We start from the raw sequence: 24370 nt of genomic DNA on the forward strand, positions 1-24370 counted from the left end.
TTCAGCATTCCTAGATTTCCCAGCTTCTCTATTTAGTAGCCATAATCTCTGAAAGTAACTTAACCTCCGAGCTTCAGTTTCTTATCTATAAAATGGAAATTTTAGCAATACCAAATGGAGGTAATGAGGGTTAGGAGGTAACATCTAAATCATTTATTCATATGAGAGTTTATATAAAAATTAATAGCAGAATATGGGATACAGACAAATAATATTCTAGAATTATACAGGAATGATTACTTATGCTATAGTGGCTTGACAGGATTTTCCATTTTTAGCAGAATTTTGAAAAGTGTGGAATAATGAAGGAGCTAGTCCAATTATGGAGAATAATGTGAACAAAATTTTGGAGCATTATTTATCTAATGTAATAAAAAACGTAACCTTGTCCAAAGTAGGTTTTTTTAGGAAGCTGAGCAAGATGAGCCTGACAAAATGAAGACAATTTGAATGCCTGGATGGCTGTCCATTTAAGGAGAAGGACGAAACCAAGATGAGCTTTTAGGCTGTATTATGCAGGAATTCTTGGATATGATTCATTCTTAGCCCCAAACATCTGTTTACTGTCCCTATATTTTTGTCTTTTCTAGAATGTCATCTAAGTAAAATCATACACTATTAGCCTCTTGAATCTGGCTTCTTTCACTTATAATTCATTTGAGATTCATTTATATGGTCGTATGTGTCAGTAGTTTGTTTCTTTTTATTGCTGAGGAATATTTTATTGTATGGCCGTATCACAGTGTGTTTATTTACCAGTTGCAAACATTTGGGAGGTTGCCAGGTTTTGGCAATTATGAATCAATATTTGTTTAAAGGTTTTTACATGAATATTCAATCTTCTTTTCTCCTGAGTGACTGCTTAGAAATGGGATTGCTGGGTCATATGGTATGCTTATTTTTATAAGAAATGGTCATACTGTTTTTCAAAGCGACTATAATATTTTGCATTCTCTTCAGCAATGTATGAGAATTCATCCATATGTCATTTTATTTGCTTGTTTTAAAAAATGAACTTCATTTTTTAGAACAGTTTTATGTTTACAGAAAAATTGCCAAGATAGTAAAAAGTACCCATATGCCCCACACTGAGTTTCCCCTGCTGTGAACATCTTACTATTACATTATATAATTGTCACAATTTATGAAGCAATATTTATTCCAGCACTGAACCAACATTTTTCCAATATTGAGTACATTTTAATACTGAACTGACATTATTATTAATGGAAGTCCATTCTTTATTCAGATTTCCTCAGTTTTAACCTAGTGTTCTTTTATTGTTCCCGGATGCCATCCAGGATCCCACATTACACTTAGTCACCATATCTCTTTAGGTTGCTCTTGGCTATGACAGTTTTTCAGACTTTCTTTGTTTTTGATGACCTTGACTGCTTTGAGGATTACAGTCAAGTATTTTGTAGAATATCCCTCCATTGGGATTTGTCTGATATTTTTCTCATTGTTACACTAGGGTTATGGGTTTTGGGGAGGAAAACCACAGAGGTAAAGGGCTATTTTTGTGTCATAACAAGGGTACCTATTATGATTAGGCATGATTTACCACTGTTCATGTTGACTGTGACCACTTGGCTGAGGTAGTGTGTATCACATTCCTCCATTCTAAAGTTACCTTTTGCCTCCCCTTAACTCTATATGTGATTCTTTTTTAAAAATATTTTTAATTCACAAATAATAATTATATATATTTATGGGGTACATTGTGATGTGATATTTTGATATATGCATACAAAGTGGAAAAATTAATCTAATTAACATATCATTACTTCACTTATCCGTTTTTGTGGTGAGATATTTGAAATGTACTCTCTTAGCAATTTTGAAATATACAATGCATTAACTGTAGTCACTATGCTGTGCAATAGATTGCAAAAACTTATTCCTCTTTTCTAACTGAAACTTTTTCTTTGACTAGCATCTCTCCATTCCCTCCATCAGTCTCCAGTTACCACAATGCTACTGTCTACTTCTATGAGTTCAACTTTTTTAGTTTCCACATATAATTGAGACCATGAGGTGTTTGTCTTTTCGTGCTTGTGCCTGGCTTATTTCACTTAGCATAATGTATTCCAAGTTTATCCATTTTGTTGAAAATGACAGAATTTTCTTTTTTTTTTTTAAAAAAAGGCTGGCTAGTATTTCACTGGCATGTTTAAAAAAAATACATGTATCCATTGGTGAATGCTTAAGTTTATTCCATGTCTTGGCCATTGTGAATAACGATTCAATGAATATGGAAGTGGAGGTTTCTCTTCAACATATTGATTTTATTTCCTTTGGATGTGTATTGAGAAGTGGGATTGCTGGGTCACATGGCAGTTCTATTTTTAGTTTTTTGAGGAATCTTCATACTGTTTTCCATAATGGCTGTACTATTTTACATTCCCACCAACAGTGCACAAGAGTTACCTTTCCTTTACATTCTCATCAACCCTTATCTTTTATCTTTTTTTTTTTATATAATAGGCATTCCAACAGGTATAAGGTAATATCGCATTGTGGCTTCCATTTTCATTTTCTTAATGATTAGTGATGTCAAGCATTTATTCATGAACCTGTTAGCTGTTTGTAAGTCTTCTTCTTCTTTTTTTTTTTTTTTCCTTAAAATCGCTGGCTTTTATGGCAATGTCTTCCAAGAGCTCATTAGAATCTATAAGATAGCAGGAATTTTGCCAACAAGGGCTGCATAGAAACCACAGGGGCAACTCGGCCAGGGCTGCTCCCATTGCAGTGGCCAAGAACTGGCTGAGGGCACGACACTGGACTCTTGCGATAAACACTGTACTCTGGGTGAAGGCTGTATATTTAAGGACACAACTGCACATTTAGATCAAGCGGTGGTGATCTCAGGGCATACACGGAGCTTCATGCTGAGAACACCCAGGGGTCCTCTAGAGTCTTCCTCCTCGTCTTTAATTTCAGAAATTCTGTCTATAGATTTAAGGATTTCGGCAGCAAGATTCAGTGTCTCAGCTCCGGAAACCAGTTGCTTAATGGAAGCCTGTGCTCTGTTCATGACCACCCAGAGGTTCTGCAAGGCCACGTCGGCATTCTGCTTCACCACTGTCAGGCTGGCCCCCTGGTCGCACCGCAGGGCTTCATTCTCTCGCTGGAAGCTGGAGACCTGCGCCTGCAGCAAACTGATTCCCTGTTTCAGTTTCACGACGTGGTTTTCTGCCTTTACAGCCCGTTTGGTCATCAGCTCCAGGTTCTGCTCCACCTGCTGAACCACCAGCTCCAAGTCGTGGTAGTCGCTTTCCTCGTTGATCATTTTTGCTTCTAATTTCCACACAAGTGTCCTCACCATTTCTGTTTGAGCTTCAGAGAAGCTCTGAACCTCATTCAGCTTTCTTCTCAGCTTAGAATTTTCATCTTTCAGTGCTTCATAACTTATCTGCAGCGTCCGCAGGTGCCTGTCTCCCAGAGACTCTCCATGAGCCGCAAAATCTGTGCTAGGACTCCCTGCCGGAGAGGCCGGAGACACGCGAGAATCAGTGTCACTCAACGCCCACGGGGGCAGAGACTCGGGCCCTGCCAGCTCTGACGGGGTGGAGAAAAAGGAAAGGTATGTGCTGCAGGGCAACGTGCAGGCAGGGACCCTCTCCGGGTGAGTCTGCTGGATGGCGGACGGCAGGTAGGCCCCACTCCATCCGGTGTCCTCATCCTCCTCCTCATCCAGGAGGTCACCGGCCCCTGTCGGGTCCTCGAAAAATGGCTGCCGATACTCCAGGCCATACCCCCCTGTTTGGGAGAGTGGGGAGTTGTGGTCAAGTCCCAGTGAATGCCTCGACGCTTCCTTTGCATAAATTCTGCTGGCCGGGTCCTCTTTTGACAGGCCGAGGTTCTTGGTCTTCAGAAACTCTTTAAAGGAGAATGGATTTGCCTCTTCAAGATCTTCAAATTTGTCATCTCCAAAATGTGTCTCGTGGGCTCCTGACGGGCTCTGCTTAGAACATTTCCCCTTTCCATAGCCCAAATCGTCGGGAATGGCGAGGCTCCGGGCTCGGGACAGTGGGGTGACGCCCCGGCGGCGCGGGTAGCTCGACATCGCCGTGGGCCAGGCGGGGCAGGACCTGCCTAGCCCGGCAGCGGCGGCTCAGTGGCCCCTGCTCTGCCCGTGCCGCGGCCCGTGTCGTCCGCCCCAGTCGCCCGCCGCTTGGCCGCCCCCGATCCTCCGAACCTCTCGTAAGTCTTTTGACCGATGTCTATTCAGGTCCTTTGCCCATTTTTAAAGCAGGTTATTTGTTTTTTTGCTATTGAGTTTAGTTCCTCATATGTTGTGTTAGGCCATTCTTATATCACTCTAAAGAAATACCTGAGGCTAGGTAATTTATTAAAAAAAAAAAAATAAGAGGTTTAATTGGTTTATGGTCCTGCGGGCTGTACGGAAAACGTGGTGTTGGCATCTCCTTCCGGTGAGGGCCTCAGGGAGCTTACAATCTTGGTGGAAGGTGATGGGAAGCCAGCATGTCACATGGTGACAGTAGGAGCAAGAGAGAAGGGGGGAGGTGCCATACTCTTTTTAACAACCAGATCTTGCCTGAACTTAGAGTGAGAACTCTCTCATTACCAAGGGAATAGAACTAAGCCATTCATGAGGATCCATCCTCATGATCCAAACACTTCCCACCAGGCCCTACCTCCACTACTAGGGATTACATTTCAACATGAGATTTGGAGCAGACAAACATCCAAACCATATTATATGTTTTGGATAGTAACCCCTTATCAGATGTATGGTTTGCAAATATTTTCTCCTATGCCATGTATTGTCTCTTCACTCTGCTATTTGTTTCCTTTGCTGTGCAGGAGCTTTTTAGAGTGATGCAGTCCTATTTGTCTCTTTTTGCTTTTGTTGCATATACTTTTGGGGTTATATTCAAAATATTGTCCAGACCAATGTCATGGAGCTTTTCCCTTATGTTTTCTTTTAGTAGTTTAACTACTAAAATAAAGTTTCAGTAGTTTAGTGAAACTACTAAGTTTCAGGTCTTAATTTGTCTTTAATCCAGTTTGAGTTGATTTTTGTATATGGTGAAAATAAGGATCCAATTTCATTCATCTACATTTGGATATCCAATTTTCCCCACACCATTTATTGAAAAAGCTGTCCTTTCCTCATTGTCTCTTCTTGGCACCTTTATTAAAACTCAATTTTCCATAAATATTTGGGGTTATTTCTGAACTCTATCCTGTTTGACTGGTTTTGTGTCTGTTTTTATGGCAGTACTGTGCTGTTTTGATTACTATAACTTTGTAATATATTTTACAGTTAGGTACTATGATGCCTCCAGCTTTTTTCTTTTTGGTCAAGATAGGTTTGGCTATTCAGGGTCTTTTGTGTTTCCATACAAATTTTAGGATTTTTTTTCTATTTCTTTAAAGAATGACGTTGGAATTTTGACAGGGATTACACTGAATCTGTAGATTGCTTTGGATATTATGGATATCCTAACAGTATTAATTCTTTCAATTCATAATCATGTCTTTCCATTTACTTCTGTTTTCTTCAGTTCCATTCATCAATGCTTTATATTTATCAATATATAGAACTTCACTTCCTTGGTTAAATTTATACCTAGGTATTTTATTTTTTTGCTATTGTTAATGAGATTGCTTTATTAATTTCTTGTTCAGATAGTTTGTTGTTAGTGTTGAAATGCTACTGATTTTTGTATGTTGATTTTGTATTCTGCAAATTAACTGAATTTGTCAGTTATAATGTTTTTATTTGGTAAAGTCTTTAAGGTTTTCTATATGTAAGATCATGCCATCTGTAAACAGGGACAATTTAACTACTTCCTTCCAATTTGGATGTTTTTTCATTTCTTTTTCTTGCCAAATTGCACAGGCTTGGACTTCCAGTAAAATGTTGAAAAGAAGTAGTGAGATTGAGCATTCCTGTCTTGTTCTAGATCTTAGAGGAAATGCTTTAAACTTTTCACTGTTACAAATATTAGCCGTGGACTTGTCATTTAAGGACTTTATTGTGTTGTGGTACATTTCTTCTCTACCGAATTTGTTGAGAGTTTTTATTATGAAATGAATTTGAATTTCATCAAATTCTTTTTCTATATCTACTGAGATGATCATATAATTTTTGTTCTTCATTCTATTAATAAAATCAGAAACAAAAGAGGAGACATTACAACTGATAGCACAGAAATACCAAGGGTCCTTTGGGAAGCCGAGGCAGGCGGATGACCTGAGATCGGGAGTTTGAGACCAGCCTGGCCATCATGGTGAAACCCCGTCTCTTCTGGAAACTACAAAAATTAGCCGGGTGTGGTGGCGGGCACCTGTAATCCCAGCCACTCAGGAGGCTGAGGCAGGAGAATCGCTTGAACCCAGGAGGCGGAGGTGGAGGTTGAAGTGAGCCAAGATTGTATCATTGCACTCCAGCCTGGGTGACAGAGCAAAACTCTGTCTCCAAAAACAAAACAAAAAAAAAGAAATACAAAGGGTCACAAGAAACTACCATGAGCAATTATACCCCAATAAATTGGATAACTTAAAAGAAATGGGTAAATTCCTAGACACATATAACCTGCCAAGACTGAATCATGAAGAAATAGAAAATCTGAATAGACCAATAATAGACAAGTAGATTCAATCAGTAAGAAAAAGTCTCCCATTAGGCTGAGGCAGGAGAATGGCGTCAACCTGGGAGGCAGAGGTTGCAGTGAGCTGAGATCACACCACTGCACTCCAGCCTGGGCGACAGAGTCTCCGTCTCAAAAAAAAAAAAAAAAAAAAGTCTCCCATTAAAGAAAAGCTCAGGACTGATTGGCTTCACAGATGAATTCTACCAAACATTTAAAAAAGTACTAATGCTAATCCTTTTCAAACTCTTCCAAAAAAAATTGAAAAGAGAGGAATATTTTCAAATTCATTTTATGAGGCCAGCGTTACCCTGATACTAAAACTGGACACAGACACTACAAGAAAAGAAAGTTACAGGCCAATGTCCCCGATGAACATAGATGCAAAAATACTCAACAAAATACTGGCAATGCGAATTCAACAGCACATTAAAAAGATCATTCACTATGGTCAAATGGGATTTATCCCTGGGATTCAAAGCTATTGCAACATATGCAGATCAATAAATGTGATACTCTATATGTGGTTTTGATTTCACCCCCCTCCTTCTCAATTATTTTCTCTGTCCTATACCATAAATGTTTTTTTCTATATAGTCTTACCATCAGCCTTGAATCATGCTTCAGAAAAATTATCAATCTTTTTGCTTTTAAAACTTATCGATTTGTTCTAATTCAAGAAACTTAAAAAACAATGGAATTTGGGTGATTCTGAGTGAATTGATTGGGGTGGGGCACAGGCATCAGTTTCTTTTAAACAGTCCTCACATTTGCCTTCCCACTGGGTACCCCCTTACCTGATGAAATCCTGTTTACCCTCCAGGACTCACCTGCATATCATTTCCTCAAGGGCATCTTCCTGAAGAGTTTGATCTAAATCAGGTGCTCCCATAGCTCCCTGTTTCCTTTCTTTCTTTTTTTTTTATTTTCTAATAAGACTAGATTTATTCAATACCCTAGTAAAAGTTTTGATTATAAGTATCCAACAGTATAAAAAGTACGAAACAGATCTGTAGATTTCTAATATATTAATACAAAGTGCATGACTACATACAGTACATCCTACAGGCAAAGAGAGGTGGAAGGGGAAAAAGAAGACTATAGTTGAGGTCTAGTAATAGATAAATAAATACAGAAGTAGAGATGATCCATATTATAGTATATTCTACCACCAATACTGCAGCCAAAATGTACAAAAAAAATCATATCAAAATAACTCAGGAGGATGATAATGGCTGGACTTTCGTAATTCGCCTCAAAGACTGTGGGAGAAGCCAACTCAACTCGCTGTATAGTCTGTGCATATGGTGGCTTGTAGCATGTAGGTTTTTTCCTAAAGAAGGAAATATAAAATGTTTAGATTAAGAAGTATAAAACTACAGGGTACCTATAAAAGGTGGCTTACTCCTTATTGTTATTATACTATCCAATTTTTAAAATGCAGTTTAAAAAATAAGCACTGAGTCTTGTTATTACAAGGCAGGCAAATGTTTCTCCCTCATTCTGAAAAGACTGAACTGGCGATGCTTTTCCTGAACATTTAGAAAAGAGGCAGTAAGAGTACTCTGGTTTGGGTTCAAGTGAGAGGCTTTTCATGAAAATCTTAGGATTGAAGAGCTCTAAGTTCAGGATATCTCAATGTTCAGAAAGCCTGACTAAAAGAAGCCAAACCAAAACCATTTAATGTGAACACAAACCTCTTTTCTTTTAGTAAGTTTTACTTTTAATACAGAGTGAAAGAAAATAAAAACTTAATAGGCTAAAACAAGTCAAACACCCATTCTACACAGATAAAAACCTTCACAAAGGTCAACTGAAGTAATCCAGAGCTGAAACTGAATTGTAAAGATTTTCAATGAAGTCACAGAACACAAACAAAAGTCGATTATATTTACACACTCAGCAAGCCCTCTAAGAAATGTGCCCCAAGAAGCATTAACCTTTGTTTTGTGCCATCCTGAAGACTTGCACGTTTTATTTTTCAGATAGCTTAACATTTTTAATCGAGTGTGTTCTCTATCATGCGGTAATGCTTTGGTACTATTCATACAGGGTCTCGCCTGTCCTAAAGACTTGCCATTTCCCCAAGAGGAGCTTTGATTCTGCTTTAGAAGTTTTACATAAATTAAAATCTTTATCAAATATTAATATGAAGGGAGGCACAGGATGCAACATATATAGTCAAGTTACATCTCTGTATATTTAGAAGTCACTTTCTCCTCCAAGGTATTTGCAACAGAAAGCTCAGTCTGTCCTGCTTAATAGTCAGTAGTACAGGTTTGAATCATCACAAGCTTGGCAAGACCTTAATATTTCAAAATTATTAACAACTACCTCTAGGGGCAAGTTCATGTTACTGAGTTATGACAAATTTATTATCATGAGGGAAAACGAGTAGCCAGCCATCTTAAAAATGCCCCAACCATTGCTTCTCAATACAGAAAGACTAAAAACTACATACAGTTTATCATACAACAAATCCCATCTCTGTCCCCTGAAATTCCCCTAGTTTCATTCATTAGAAGGGGATTAAAAAAAAAAAAGACTTAAAGAGTACTTTACAGCAGCATTCAGCTTTCCTATGAAATACTCAGCATCTTAAATATTATGTACCACTTTTTTTTTAGTAAGCTGGACACTGGCTTCAGAGTTTGTGGGACTGGGGGAAATCAACCCATTCAAAACTACTCTAGAAATTGTCTTTTGGCAGAATAGCAGGTATCCAAGTTAAAAATAAGAGGGTCATTTGAGACCAGCCTGGCCAATGTGGTGAAACCCTGTCTCTACTAAAACTAAAAAATTAGCCGGGTCTGGTGGCAGGCACCTATAAACCCAGCTACTTGGGAGGCTAAGGCAAGAGAATCACTTGAACCCGGGAGATGGAAGTTGCAGTGAGCCAAGATCACGCCACTGCACTCCTGCCTGGGTAATAAGAGCAAAACTCCGTCTCAAAAAAAAAAAAAAAAAAAAAAAAAGAGGGTCAGTTTGCTGCTTTGTGGTCTTTTCAAAATTCAGATTTTTTTTGGTTCCCCTTCCACATAAAAACCTCAGTCACCACTCCTGAGTGGAGATGGGCAGAGGCTCTGGCCCCTGTTCCTCTGGCTTCTCGGCAGCTGCTTTCTTATTGCTGCAGCAAGGCTTGAAGGGATGTGTGTCAATGAGGACTTCCCCAAAACGGCCTTTATAGATGATCCCACAACATATCTTCTGTCTTTTCCAGTATGTGAGATCTAAAAAGGAAAAAACTGGTGTTCTGTTAGAACCAGAAGCCATCTCTGTATCTGAGCCGTCATCTGACTGGTTACTGTAACGAGGAGATTGAGCTGGGAGGCACTTGAGGTGGTACTGTGAGCATCAGAATTATGACGTTTAAATTCCTTCTGCAGTTTACTGATCTGGTTGCTTTTTATCCTGTTCCCAGATAGAGTTTTCACTTTCTTTGGTTTCAATGTAGTCTTTAGACTGGGTCCAGCCCTTGCATCTACCACATGATTCCAGTTTTTTTTTTTTTTTTTTTTTTGATCCTGCTGGCAACTTCTTCCATATTTTCACAAGCAGGACACAGGCATTGCAGATGTCTCCTGAACGAGTCTCATGCAATCCAAAACAGCTCTGGAAGTCCTTTTCATAGCGTTTACTGTCAGTGAATTGAGAACTGGAGGACTTAGCTCTGCAAATGCAGTAGCCCTCTATACTTCGGTACATCTTTGGCTTGTGAAAAACAAATATCTTTTCTTCTGGGTAATAGTCTTCCTTAAATCGCGCTTCCCCCTCCGGCACTCCGGTGACTGCTGAGAGAGACGCCGAGCCAGCAAATAAGAATGCTCCCTGGTGGATTTGTTGGTAAATAAGACATCTCGCGTCGGGGGCAGCTCGCCGGGCGAGGGCGAGGGCAGCAGGAGGTGAACCGCGTCGCTCGCCGCTGCCTCCCTCACCTGCCTGTTTCCATTCTTAGAGCATTGATCATATCTCTAATTCAGAGTTTCTTTATTATTATTATTATTATACTTTAAGTTTTAGGGTACATGTGCACAATGTGCAGGTTAGTTACATATGTATACATGTGCCATGCTGGTGCGCTGCACCCACTAACTCGTCATCTAGCATTAGGTATATCTCCCAATGCTATCCCTCCCTCCTCCCCCCACCCCACAACAGTCCCCAGAGTGTGATGTTCCCCTTCCTGTGTCCATGTGTTCTCATTGTTCAATTCCCACCTATGAGTGAGAATATGCGGTGTTTGGTTTTTTGTTCTTGCGATAGTTTACTGAGAATGATGATTTCCAATTTCATCCATGTCCCTACAAAGGACATGAACTCATCCTTTTTTATGGCTGCATAGTATTCCATGGTGTATATGTGCCACATTTTCTTAATCCAGTCTACCATTGTTGGACATTTGGGTTGGTTCCAAGTCTTTGCTATTGTGAATAATGCCGCAGTAAACGTACGTGTGCATGTGTCTTTATAGCAGCATGATTTATAGTCCTTTGGGTATATACCCAGTAATGGGATGGCTGGGTCAAATGGTATTTCTAGTTCTAGATCCCTGAGGAATCGCCACACTGACTTCCACAGTGGTTGAACTAGTTTACACTGTTGGTGGGACTGTAAACTAGTTCTAATTCAGAGTTTCTAACCCTCTGCACCACTGACATTTTGGGCTGGATATAACTGTGTTCTGGTGGCCTGTCCTGTGCCTTGTGGGATGTTTTGCAGCATCCCTGGACTCTGCCCACTGGATGCCAGAAGCACCTCATCCCCAGATATGGCAACTGAAACTGTCTCCAAACATCGCCAAATGGCCCCAGGAGGGAACCTCTACCCCTCACTCCATTAGAACCACTGCTCTAACACATGGTTATTTTATATGTAGTCTGTCTCCCTGCCATACTATAAACTCCAGCAGGGTACTTGCTTTGGCAATACATATATACCCAAATTGGAATGATACAGAGATTAGCATGGCCCCTGTGCAAGGATGACACACACTTGTGCAGCATTCTACTAAAGAAAAAACCGCAAAACCATCAGAAGAGCTTTCTTCTCTCCTAGATTCCCAAGGACATACCCCAATGCCTAGGCACATCCCAGATGGTGGACAAGAATTTGTTGAATAAATGAATGAATGAGATGGCTAAGCCAGGATTTCAGAGCTCTAATGAGGGTGAAGACCACAGGTGTCAACAGCAGAGAAGAAAAGGAAGGAATACATCTGAGCCACATTTAGAGAGCAGAAATTAAATTTTATGGGAACACAGTCACTTCCATTCATTTGCATATAATCTACGGCTGCTTTTTGTGCTACAGAAGGCAGAGCTGAGTAGTTGCAACAGAGACCACATGACTCATGAAGCTTTAAATATTTACTTTTTGACCCTTCACAAAAAGAGTCTGTAGACCCCCTTTTTAGAGATTGTGTTTAGAATATAAATCCTAAGTAAACTATTATGAAAGTAGCTAAATGATTTTAATTATTTGCAAAACAGATTTCCATTTTTAAACATTTTACCATTGCCCTATTTCTCACACACATGAGAAATTTGCATGCACAAACATGCACAAACATGCATTGCAGAGACGTTCTTTCCTGATAAATAGTTTATCCTGTTATTGGATTTTTTTTTGGGGGGGGGGAGGTTTGAATGCCTTCCGCTCCTCTTTTCCTAGAAGGTCAGAACTTCTTTTTTTAAAAAATTTCCATCTTCTAGTTTTCTAAAGATTTTGTTAGGAACAAGGGAAAATTAAGAAAAAGGGTCTCAGTCCTCTGTGTAAAAAACTATTTTTTTTTACAGCTTTTGTCATGCTAAAGACACAAATCTGTTTATTTTGTGGTTGCTGACGGAATATATAAATTCTGTCTTGAAGATTGTGTGAAGCTTTCATAGTTCATTCGCTGATTCATTCAACAAGCATTAAGAAATGCCTTCTGATCACTGGGCCCTGCGGATGCAGAGATGCATAAAATGCATTCTTTGTCGGTAGCCTACCAGCAGCAACAGACAGGAAGTAATTACCTGGAAGACAGCCTCGTTTTTGCTAAAATAAAGTGAAAATGGGAGTGCAGGGAAGTTCCAACCAAGGCTGCTTTACAGAATGGAAGGAAGCATAGGTTTTGTATCTTAAATTATACTTTTACTTGTTATTAATAGATCCTAAGGTGCCAGTATCGTTGGTTAGAAAAAGTTTTACCCCCAAATCTAAAACTCAAATGTAGCATCAACTATAAGAATCATGTTTAATTATTTTCCACCAGTCCTCTCCCTATTAGCATGAAATATAAGAATCAAGTTGGCCGGGCGCGGTGGCTCACGCCTGTAATCCGAGCAAATTAGCCGGGCGTGGTGACGGGGTGCCTGTAGTCCCAGCTACTCGGGAGGCTGAGGCAGGAGAACGGCGTGAACCCGGGAGGCGGAGCTTGCAGTGAGCCAAGATCGCTGGGCGACAGAGCGAGACTCCTTCTCAAAAAAAAAAAAAAAAAAAAAAAAAAAAAAAATCAAGTTTTATTTGATCATTTCCTGAAAATCCTCTCCTAACTGCTGCTGTTAGCACAGGTGATGTCCTTAGGATTGAGCTCTGCGTGCAGCATGGAACATCTGGGTACCCAGGAGAAGACTGTGGAGTTCTGGGGAATCGGGTGCCTGCATCTGAGTTCACATGTAACCAAGGTCTCTTCAGGAAGGGTACCTGAGGTTTGTGTCCTTTACTAAGTATCTCTCAGGTTCCAGCCCACTGAGCTGGCATCTTTTCCCAGACAGTATTATTTTCATGGGTGGAGTGAAATAAGGTCTGAGGCAGTGTTTCTGTCCTTGAATGTTGCTGTGTATTGGAATTACCTAGCGAGCTTTGAGTCCTGAAACCAGGCTACTTCCCAGACAAATTACAGTACAACATGGTGTCTGAGGGCAGGACCCAGACAGCTGTAGTTTTTAAGCTCCTTAAGTGACTCCAATGTGCAGCCAAGTTTGAAATGGCTGCTATAAAATCAACAACTCTGAAATGTTAGCTTGCCCTAAAAGTTCCCACTGGGCCTGTTAAACAGATTGCAGGGCTCCAGCCCCAGAGTTTCTGATTCAGTGGGTGTGGGGCAGCTGGGGAATTTGCATTTCTAATGAGTTCCCATGTGATGCTGATGTGCTGTTCTGGGGGAAAACACTTTGAGAACCACTGCTTTAAATTAAAGTAATGAGAAGGAATGACTGTGGGAGAATAGTGGTTCTGCCTATTTCTTCACTAAGTTGGTCCAGTCTGTTTTTTGAAGAACGAGAGTGGAGAGGGTCAGGCTGGAGATGTGACTGCAGTAGTTACTGTGTGCCTTTAAGACATTCTTGGAATGATATATCACCCATCTTTAGAATGCCCTTGCGCTATTTGGGAAAACACAGTACTTTTCAGGGTCTCTCACTTTGCCTCTCTCTCTCCCCCTTTCTTTCTCTCTCTCTCTCTGTCTCTCCCCCTTCCTAGAAAAAGCTTGAGAAGGGAAATTTGTTAAGATACTAAAGGGCATCTAAGGGAATCAGTTGCATTCAAAACACTTTTAATGTTAGAGGAAATTTGACATGTGAAAAAGTTTTTGTAAAAAGCGATCTTAAATGCTGTAGGTATTTCTGATGGTTTTTTTTTTAGCCCTATGGGAACAACTTGTAGCTAATAGCAGAAAGACTCATTCCACATTAAATAACAGTGAGTTCAAAAGTAATACTAAATACAACACAAATAAATAAACATATTTTAACTGTCTATATTGACATCAGCAAAGAGCACCATGGCCACACCTTAATTACCTTAAGCATTTATGAAGCAGTCTCATACCACCCCAAACTAATTTTTCCTTCAGCCCACCTCTTATGTGACATAAAACCAGATATTTATATTACATTCTAAATACCCTTTCAAACACTTCATATCCAACTGAAGGAATACTCTTCTTGCTAGTCATGATTATTTAGCATCTTCTATTTATATATGCCATTTAATGAGTGAAAATTTCCCAGTGGCTGTGAAATTCTAGAAAGTAAATCAGAACAGAGGACACATTCACTAGTAGATAATTACAGGCCCTGGAGAATTTATAACAGCATAGATATTTTAGGAAGGAAGTGGTGAAGTCAATTAGGCAAAATCTACAGAAGTAAAATGGCAAGCTGGCCAGTGTTCTCTGAATTTTGAGTCCTTATCCTCTGAAAACCCAAGAGCTCTTTGATGTGATGTTTTCCTTTTCCTTATTTAAAGAAAGACTTTATTTTTTAAGAGCATTTTTAGGTTCACAGCAAAATCAAGAGGAAGGTACAGAGATGTCACACGTATCCCTTGTCCCCATACAAGCACAGCCTCCCCCATTACCAACATCCCCCACCAGAGTGGTACGCTTGTAACAATCCACAAACCTACACTGACACATCATTGTCACCCAAATTCCATAGTTTACATTAGGGTTCCCTCTTGGTGTTTCACATCCTATGGGTTTGAACAAATGTAAAAAGACGTGTATCCACCATTGTAGTATCGTACAGAATATTTACCCTTCCTACAGATCCTCTGTGTTCTGCCTGTTCATCCCTCCCTTTCCCAAAAACCCTGACAATCTCGATTTTTTTTTTTTTTTTTTTAAGACGGAGTTTCGCTCTTGTTGCCCGGGCTGGAGTGCAATGGCATGATCTCGGCTCACCACAACCTCTGTCTCCCAGGTTCAAGTGATTCTCCTGCCTCAGCCTCCCTAGTAGCTGGGATTACAGACATGTGCCACCATGCCCGGCTAATTTTGTATTTTTCATAGAGACAGGGTTTCTCCATGTTGGCCAGGCTGGTCTAACTCCCGACCTCAGGTAATCCGCCCGCCTCGGCCTCCCAAAGTGCTGGGATTATAGGTGTGAGCCACCGCGCCTGGCTCTGACAATCACTGATCTTTTTACTGTCTCCATAGTTTTGCCTTTTCCATACTGTCATCTCATTGGAATAATACAGTGTGTGTTGCCTTTTCAGATTGGCTTCTTTTCCTTAGTAATAGGCATTTAAGTTCCTTCCATGTCTTTCCACAGCTTGATAGCTCATTCTTTTAGGGCTGAATAATATTCCATCATCTAAATGTACTTCCTTTTCTTCTTTTATTCCTTCAAATGATTAATCTTTCTTTCCACTCTCTGTTGCCTGTTTATACAATCCAAGGACACTTAAAAACTCCTTGCTATAAGAGATTATTCTTATATGACTAAGAGTTTATAAATGATCCAGAGTTGTAGAAAGCAATCTGTTTTAAGAAGAAGAAGCAAGAAGGAGCAGAAAGAAGACATGCTTTGGAGTTGCCTTTCAGCAGTTCTGTCAGGTTGAATGTGAAAGCTAACATAGCCCCTTGCAAGGCTCTCGTGACTACTAACAGGGAAAATACAGAAGTGAGTCTGCTACTGAGTGGGTTCTCAGTCTGTAAATGTTGGTTCCTTCACTTTCAATTGCTTGAAGAGTTTATTTCCTTTAGCAAACATTTACTTAGAGACTTCTCTGTGGCATGTTTTGGGAATACAGAGATGTGAAAGACAGTTCCTTCTTCTGGAGGACTTCATAGTGTAAAAGAAAGGTAGAAAAATAAACAGGCGGCCAGGGGCGATGGCTCATGCCTGTAATCCCAGCACTCTGGGAAGCCGAGGCGGGTGGATCACGAGGTCAGGAGATGGAGATCAGCCTGACTAACATGGTGAAACCCCATCTCTACTAAAAATACAAAAATTAGCCGGGCATGGTGGCATGTGCCTGTAGTCCCAGCTACTCGGGAGGCTGAGGCAGGAGAATTGTTTGAACCCAGAATGTGGAGGTTGCAGTGAGCCGAGTTCGCGCCACTGAACTCCAGCCTGGCAACAGAATGAGACTGTCTCAAAAAAAAAAAAAAAAGTCTTATACTGATTGAAAAACTTACTGTAACATTAGTACAGCCAGAGTCTGTGGAAAAACACAAGGCTCAAAAAGTTCAATTTAACAACAATTCATTGAGCATCTACTATGTTTTATACATTATTCTTTCCTCTTGAGATGTATTTGTTACCATTAATAATAACAACAACCACAATGAACCAAAAAGATCCCTGCCTGAGGAACCAGAGCAGGGTAGGTGTGTATGTGTACAGAAATAAACAGTAAACATCATAAGTTATATGACATTTATAAGTAAAACCCATGTTACTTTAGAGGGTGATAAGTAATAATGATAAGCTGTAGAAGAGAAAAATCAGAGTAAGTAGGATGGGTCAAGTTGGGGTAGGCAGTTTACGATTTCACATAGGGTGGTCAGCGTAAGCACAGTTGGCCCTTGAACAGCATAGGTTTGAACTGTGTGGGTCCACTTACATGTGAATTTTTTTTTCAATAAATATATTGGAAAGTTTTTTGGAGATTTGTGACAATTTGAAAAAACTTGCAGATGAACCACATAGCCTGCAAATACTGAAAAATTTAGGAAAAAGTTATGTCATGACTGCATAAAATATATGTAGATATTAGTCTATTACTTACTATCATAAAATATACACAAGTCTTATAAAGGTAAACATTTATCAAAAAGTGCACACACTTACAGACCATATGTGGCACCATTCATAGTAGAGAGAAATATAAACAAATGTAAAGATGCAGGATGGAATCATAACTACATAAAATTAACTGTAGCACATACTGTACCACTGTAGTAATTTTGTATTCACCTCCTGTTGCTATTTCATGAGCTTAAGTGTTGTGAGTATCAGCTTAAAACTGTGTGACCCTAATCATCTCTGAGTGAGCAGTTAATCTCTCCAGTACATTGTGTATGGAAGTAAAAAGTGATGTCTCAAGGTTCTGGCACATTGTGTTTATTGCAATACCATAAACCTTGAATAACGTCATGGGGCTCATACAAAGTGCCACCAGTGATGCTGGGAGCACTGCTGAGATGCAGAGAAACGTCAGACACATCTTGTAAACAGGCAACATATTTATGGCATCAATAAATGCAGTATGGTATTGTGAATGTATTTCTTCTTCCTTATGATTGTCTTAATAATATTTTCTTTTCTATAGTTTGTTGTACGAGTACAGTCTCTAATATATTTAACATTAAAAATTGTGTTAATTGGCTGTTTATGCTATTGATAAGGCTCCCAGTCAACAGTAGGCTATTAGTAATTAAGTTTTTTGGGAGCCAAAAGTTATACATGGAGTTCTGGCTCCATAGGTTGGCACCCCTAACCCCTGCATTGTTCAACTGTGGTCCTCATTGAGAAAATGATCTTTAAGCAAAGACTCAAAGGAAGTGAAGAAATTTACTAGACTAATTTTAGAACAGACTGTTCCAGGAAGCAGGGATTTGTTGAGTATGCCTGGAGTATTCTAGGAAAAGCTGAAAGGCCAGTATGGCTGGAGAAAGAACAAGAGAGAAAGAAGGAAATTGAGGTCAGGAAAGGGAACAAGGCAGAGAGAGATCATTTAGGGCCTTAAAGATTGAAGAAAAATCAGTGTAACCTACGACATAGTTTTCAACATTAACTGAATAAACACTATTCTCTACTTGTAATTTTCTATAACAGATATTTCTAATTTCACCATTACAAGTCAACAATCCTCAGAATTTTTGAAATAGATTTCTGAATAATGCAGGGAGGATTGCTGACCTTATTAAACAGACATACTGAGGAACCTAGCTTTATCATGACAAGATTTAATAAGCAGTGATTCAAGATAAACTTTGTGGAAACTGTCATTTCAATACTTTTTATCCTTCTTTCTACCTAATTAAATAAATGTTAACGGGTGGCCTAATGCTTTGTACCATCAAAAGCGTGTGATGTGTTTCAACAGTTCCTTTCCTTAAACATTGTTAGGTGCTGTTTAACATATCATTTCACACAAGAATTTTTCAATGGTTGAATTAAAAAATTTAGAGCTTTTAGTAACTTATTTTTATATTTCCCAATTTCTCATCAAATATCAGGGAGGATATCCAAAAAGACAGAAGTAAAAAGAAATGTTAAGGAAGCAAAAAAATAGAAGCCTCAACCAAATGTGTCAGTTGTAACAAGAAAGTACATAGAACATCCCTCCCACCATTTTTTTGTTGATATAGATATTTTATTGGTGTTTGTCTGTTTTAGACAGTTGTGCTATATGAACATTGTTATTATTTTAAATGTTGAATTATAACAGAAGTATCAATATGTCACAAATTATAAACACACATTTGGAAAATGATACATTTTCCATTTACCGTGGTTTATTTCTCCCTACTATTATTGTGTTTTTTGAGCTCTTTCTAATTTTTCTTAGAATAACTAATGATATTGGGCACTTCTTCACAGAGAAAACATCCCTCTCTTTCTCTCACTGTCAATCTATTTATCATATTTTTCTGTGTATATGAAACAAATTCTTAACCTAACAGAAAAAAGGAAATTTACAAGGAAAAATATGTATTGTCTAAGAACATGCCCCTGGGCTTCTGACACACCTGCTTTTGAATCCTGCCTCTTCTGTGAGACAAACCTGCTTATTGCTGAATCTATTTAATATTTGAACTTATTATATATAAATTTACTATCTACCGCACAGAATCATAATGCAGAATAAATAAGATAAAAGTAAAATATTTTATCACACCCTTTTTCAAAGGACAAATGTTTGACCTTCCAGCAATGTAACAATCTGAGCTTATGCAAATGGGACATCTTATAAACATAAAATGAGCTCAAAAGACTGTAATTTCCAGGACTAACGCCAAAACTGGAAATAAAAATGAGAATAGCAAGGAGACACTGAAAGCCCACAGTGATTGGGGACTGGGTATATGTGATGGCCAAATAGTGGTCGCAGGTGCATATGAAGTGAAAGAGCTCGGAGCAAGTGTCATGCCTGAATCTTAAACTTCAACTCCACTCACTTTCCTTGAACAGTACTGGGAAGCCTGGATGGGAAAAACAAGTCAGCCATGAGGAATTTGTTCCTTTGGCCCTTTCTCAGATGCAAACGTAAAATTTTCTTGTAACCCGAGGTACAGGAGACACTCATAGAATAATGAGTCACTGCTAAAGACAAACTCAAAAAATAATAAAAAATATTTCCACTATAAATATATCAAAACATCCCATCGAAGAGCATAAATTTATACAATTATTATTTGTCAATTAAGAAAATCTAGTGAGGAAAGCAAATGATGTTGCAAAGATGAGTGTTAATTGCATAGGAATTGGAAATACTAGAACAATTTAAAAATTTTAAAAAAGGTTAAAATGATGAAAAAGAGAAGTCAATTTTTTCCCTTTTTTTTTTTTTTTTTTTTTTTTTTTTTGAGACAGAGTCTCACTCTGTTGCCCAGGCTGGAGTGCAGTGGCATGATCTCAGCTCATTGCAACCTCCACCTCCCAGGTTCAAGGGATTTTCCTGCCTCAGCTTCCGGAGTAGCTGGAATTATAGGTATGTACCACCACACCCAGCTAATTATTAAACTTTTAATAGAGTGGGGTTTCACCATGTTGGCCAGGCTGGTCTCGAACTCCTGACTTCAAGTGTTATGCTTGCCTCAGCCTCCCAAAGTGCTGGGATTACCGGTGTGATTCACTGTGCCTGCCAGTGAGAAGTAGATTTCAAGTAAAACAAAAGATTATGAAAAAGAAACAAGGGATTCGAAAATAAAGTCCTAGGAATGAAAAATAGGATCGCTAAAATTAAATACTCAATGAATGTGGTAACAGCAGACAAGATACAGATAGGAACAGAATTGTATAGGGATTGGTATATTTGAAGAAACTATATCCAAAATACACTGTGAGAGATAGTATCTGAGCAGATACAGGACACAGAATGTAGAATGCACATATGCCCGTGGGGCTGGGCATGCAGGCTAACATGACCAAGCAACAATTGGCCCTGTGTGTCTCCGTCTGTTTGTTTCCAGTTGCTGCTGGAACAAAGTACCACAGTTTCACCAGTTTGTTCATCATTGAATCAACATCATGCTATTTGAATACTGTGATTTCATAATGAATCTTGTTGGTAGTGAAAAAATTTCAAATCTGTTCTTAAAATTTGGTCAGGTTTTTTGTTTTTTGGTCTTTTTCATTTCCATATAAAATTTAGAATCATCTTATTGCTTTCCCCAAAACACCTGCTGGATGAATGGGGTAAGATTGAATATGTCGAGACATTTGGGGAGAATTGACATCTTTACAAATGAGTCTTCAATTCATGAGCATGGTGTGTTCATTTATTTAGTTATTCTCTCAGCAACAGTTCAGTTTTCAGTAAATCAAAGGGCAGTCTTTCAATAAGTTATCCCTTTGTATCTGGTTTTTTGCATGCTGTTGTGTACGGTATTGATTTTTATTTTATTCTTCAATTTTTAAAAGTAATATGTACATATATACTATATGAGTTTGCATCCACCAACTTTGCTAAATTCTTTAAAAAATCTTATAGTTGGAGTTCTTTTGGCTTTTCTATGTATGCAATCCTGTCATCTGTGAATAATTACATGATTACTTTTTTTCCCAATAATTATACTATTTATGTATTTATTTTGGCCTTATTCCACTGGCTAGGTGTAACAGAGGTGATGAACATCTATGATTTTCTGATCTCAGGAAGAAAGCTTTCAGTGATTTCTCTATTATGTATAATGTTAGCAGTAGGTTTTTTCATACATAATATTTATCAGAAGGAAGTTCCCTTTTAGACTTCATTTGCTGAGAATTATTTTTTAATCATGAAATGATATTAAATTTCATCAAATGCATTTTCTGCATGTCATTTCTCTCATTTATTCTATCAATGTGGCAGAAATAAAGCTATTAGTTGCCAATATTGAGACAATTGAGGAAATTTGAATATGAACTGTGTATTAGATAACATAGCTAAAGCAATCTTAAATTTTTTCATTATGATGATAGAATTCTGTTTATGTAGGAGAGTGTCCTTGTGTCTAGGGTATACATGTTGAAATTTTTACATCTAAAACTTATTTTTAAGTGCTTGTACAATAAATAATATCTATCTCTGTATTGAGGTCCATGAAAACACATACAAGTTGTATCTCTCTCTCGTTATTTCTCCATCTATCTATCTACAAATGTAGCAAAATGCTGACAGTTGGTGAATCTAAGTGAACTGTAAGAGTGCCTGGAGTATTCCTTTAATCTTACTATAGGTTTGCAAATAAAAGACGTTTGGGGGAAAATAAGGATAAATCAAATGCAGATTTAATATTGAATTTTTACCCTTTTAAGTAACTGTACTTTATTTCCATTGCAAAGGTAATATTTATAAAAGCATTTGTATATGAAACCCAAAGAAATCTCAATAAATCTAAAAACTGAAGTTAGAGACTTAATTATCTTACCATATGAAATGAAATATAACTAAAAATTAGTTATAATGTTTAACTATAATACAAACACTTTTAAAGTTTAAGTGAAAACTTTAATTATTATTTAGAAATTAGAAACAGAGATAACCATATCACAACTTACCAATTCTGAACAACCAGTAACCAGAGAAAAATTCACATCTTAAATATTTTATCTTGTTGTTACATAAGAAAGATTTAATAATGAACTAACATCCATTATATGCAATAAATATATACACCAATTATGTACTTTCATAAAAATTAAAGTTAAAAAATTAAAACACTCCATCCATTTTATGAATATACCACAATATGTTCATCTAGTCACCTGTTGACAGACATTTGGATTGATTTCAGTTTTGCTTATTACAAATAATACTGCTATGAACATCTGCATACTACTCATACGGGAATACATTTTTATTAACTTATTTTTGGCAAATACTAGGAGCAGAATGGTTGTGCCATGTGGTAGGTATATATTTAACTTTTTAAGAAACTGTTCAACTCTTCTTAAGTGGTTATATCATATTTGCATTCCCACCATCAGAGCATGAGACTTCTAGTTGCTTTACATCCTTAGGGTCAGTTTTGTAAATTCTAGTCATTCTAATAGGTGTGTTATGGAATGAATATCACTGTACTTTGAATTTGCATTTCCCTAATCATTAGTGATGTTGAGTATCTATTTATTACTCATTTGTCATTTAGTTATATTCTTTGGTGAAGTGTCCAAATATTTAGCACAACATTTTGTTAGATTATGTGACTTTTTAAACATTGAATTGTAAGAGTTTTATGAGTATTCTTGATACAAGTCCTTTTTCAGATGTGCAATTTGGAAATATTTTGTTCCAGTCTGTGGCTTATTTTTTCAATCACTTACCATTGAGTGAAAGAGCAAAAGTTCTAAATTTTGATAAAATCCCGTTTATCTTTTTATTTCTTTTTTTTTTTTTTTTTTGCTTAGAAATCATGCTTTTAGAAGTCTTATGTAAGAAATCTTTACCTTGGGGGCGGGGCGGGGACAGGGGCAATCCCCACCCCCATCGTGGCTGATTTAAAAAAAAAATCTTTGCCTCACCCAAGGTCAAACATTTTTTTCAATTTCTAAAATACTTTCAGATTTAACATTAAGGTCTATGATTCATTTTGAATTAATTTTTTTTTTGCATATGGTAAAAGGTATGGAGTAAATTTTATTTTATTTTTTAAATGGATATCCAATTTTTCCTGTACCATTTGTGGAAAAGGCTATTCTTTCTCCACTAATTGCCTTTACACTTCGCTAAATACGAATTAATCATACATGTGTATGTCTACCTCTGAACTGTATTCTGTTCCATTGTGATTTATCTTCTTGCCAATACCATACTGTCTTGATTATTATAGCTTTATATTTACTCTTGAAATCAGATAGTATGCATTCTCTTTGTTCTTTTTAAAAGTTGTTTTGGCTATTTTATGTCCTGTGCACTTTCATATACATTTTAGAATCATCTTGTCAAATTCTACAAAAATATTTTGTAGATTGGATTGACTGTATAAATCAGTATTGAAGAGAACTGACATTTAACAACATTCAGTCTTCCAATCCATGAATTCATGAACATGACATGTCACTTCCTTTATCCAGGACTTCTTTAATTTCTCTTAGCATTTCTTTTTAGTTTTCAGTGTATAAGTCTTGTATAACTTTTGTGAGATTTATTCTTAAGCATTTCATATATTTAGATACTATTGCAAATGATTGATTTTCCAGAAGATATATAGCTTATTGAATTAAATTTTTGGGAATAATATTTTAAAATTTAACTTTCTAATCATTTATTGTTAGTATATAGAAATAGAATGATTTTTGTATATTGATCTTGCTTCCTGGAACTTTGCTGTACTCATTTAGTTTAAGATTTTTTAAATCTAAGATTACATTTATTGTCTTTTGTGTGTTTATGTCATTTTTTTTTTTTTTTTTTTTTTTTTTTTTGAGACAGAGCCTTGCTCTGTCACTCAGACTGGAGTGCAGTGGCAGGATCTCGGCTTACTGCAACCTCTGCTTCCTGGTTTCAGCCTCCCAAGTCGCTGGGAATACAGGTGTGTCCAACCACACGTGGCTAATTTTTGTATTTTTAGTAGAGACGGGGCTTCGCCATGTTGCCCAGGCTGGTCTTGAACTCCTGACCTCAAGTGATCCACTCGCCTCAGCCTCCCAAAGTTCTGGGATTACAGGTGTGAGCCAAGGCACCCGGCCAGATCATTGATATTTAATGTAATTGTTAATATCGTTGGAGCAAAAATTACCATTTTGCTTTGGGACAGCAAGAGCAGCCACTGTGAGGAAAGGCATGGACCTGCACCCAGATCCTTCTTCTCTATCTCCTCTGTAGAA

The 24370-nt window shown here is 37.9% G+C and overlaps 1 protein-coding gene and 2 pseudogenes across 1 annotated transcript; 1 reads left to right on the forward strand and 2 right to left on the reverse strand.

Moving 5' to 3' along the window:
- Positions 1 to 2846: 2846 nt before the first annotated feature.
- LOC455451 (endosome-associated-trafficking regulator 1-like) lies at positions 2847 to 4069 on the reverse strand. The gene has a single exon (XM_063796132.1). The coding sequence runs from the start codon at positions 4067 to 4069 to the stop codon at positions 2852 to 2854; it is 1218 nt and encodes a 405-aa protein (XP_063652202.1). The 3' UTR covers positions 2847 to 2851.
- A 5576-nt stretch (positions 4070 to 9645) lies between these two features.
- On the reverse strand, positions 9646 to 10479 carry LOC100611803 (SIN3-HDAC complex-associated factor-like; annotated as a pseudogene).
- Positions 10480 to 11533: 1054 nt separating this feature from the next.
- On the forward strand, positions 11534 to 11632 carry LOC112206280 (U6 spliceosomal RNA; annotated as a pseudogene).
- The last annotated feature ends 12738 nt before the right edge of the window (positions 11633 to 24370 follow it).

The sequence above is a fragment of the Pan troglodytes genome, chromosome 17 (assembly GCF_028858775.2).
Source record: "Pan troglodytes isolate AG18354 chromosome 17, NHGRI_mPanTro3-v2.0_pri, whole genome shotgun sequence".
Classification (NCBI taxonomy): Eukaryota; Metazoa; Chordata; class Mammalia; order Primates; family Hominidae; genus Pan; species Pan troglodytes.

Bases quoted from the DNA above. Each gene is read 5' to 3' on its own strand.
- LOC455451 (XM_063796132.1), bottom strand. From the start codon at position 4,069: ATGTCGAGCTACCCGCGCCGCCGGGGCGTCACCCCACTGTCCCGAGCC.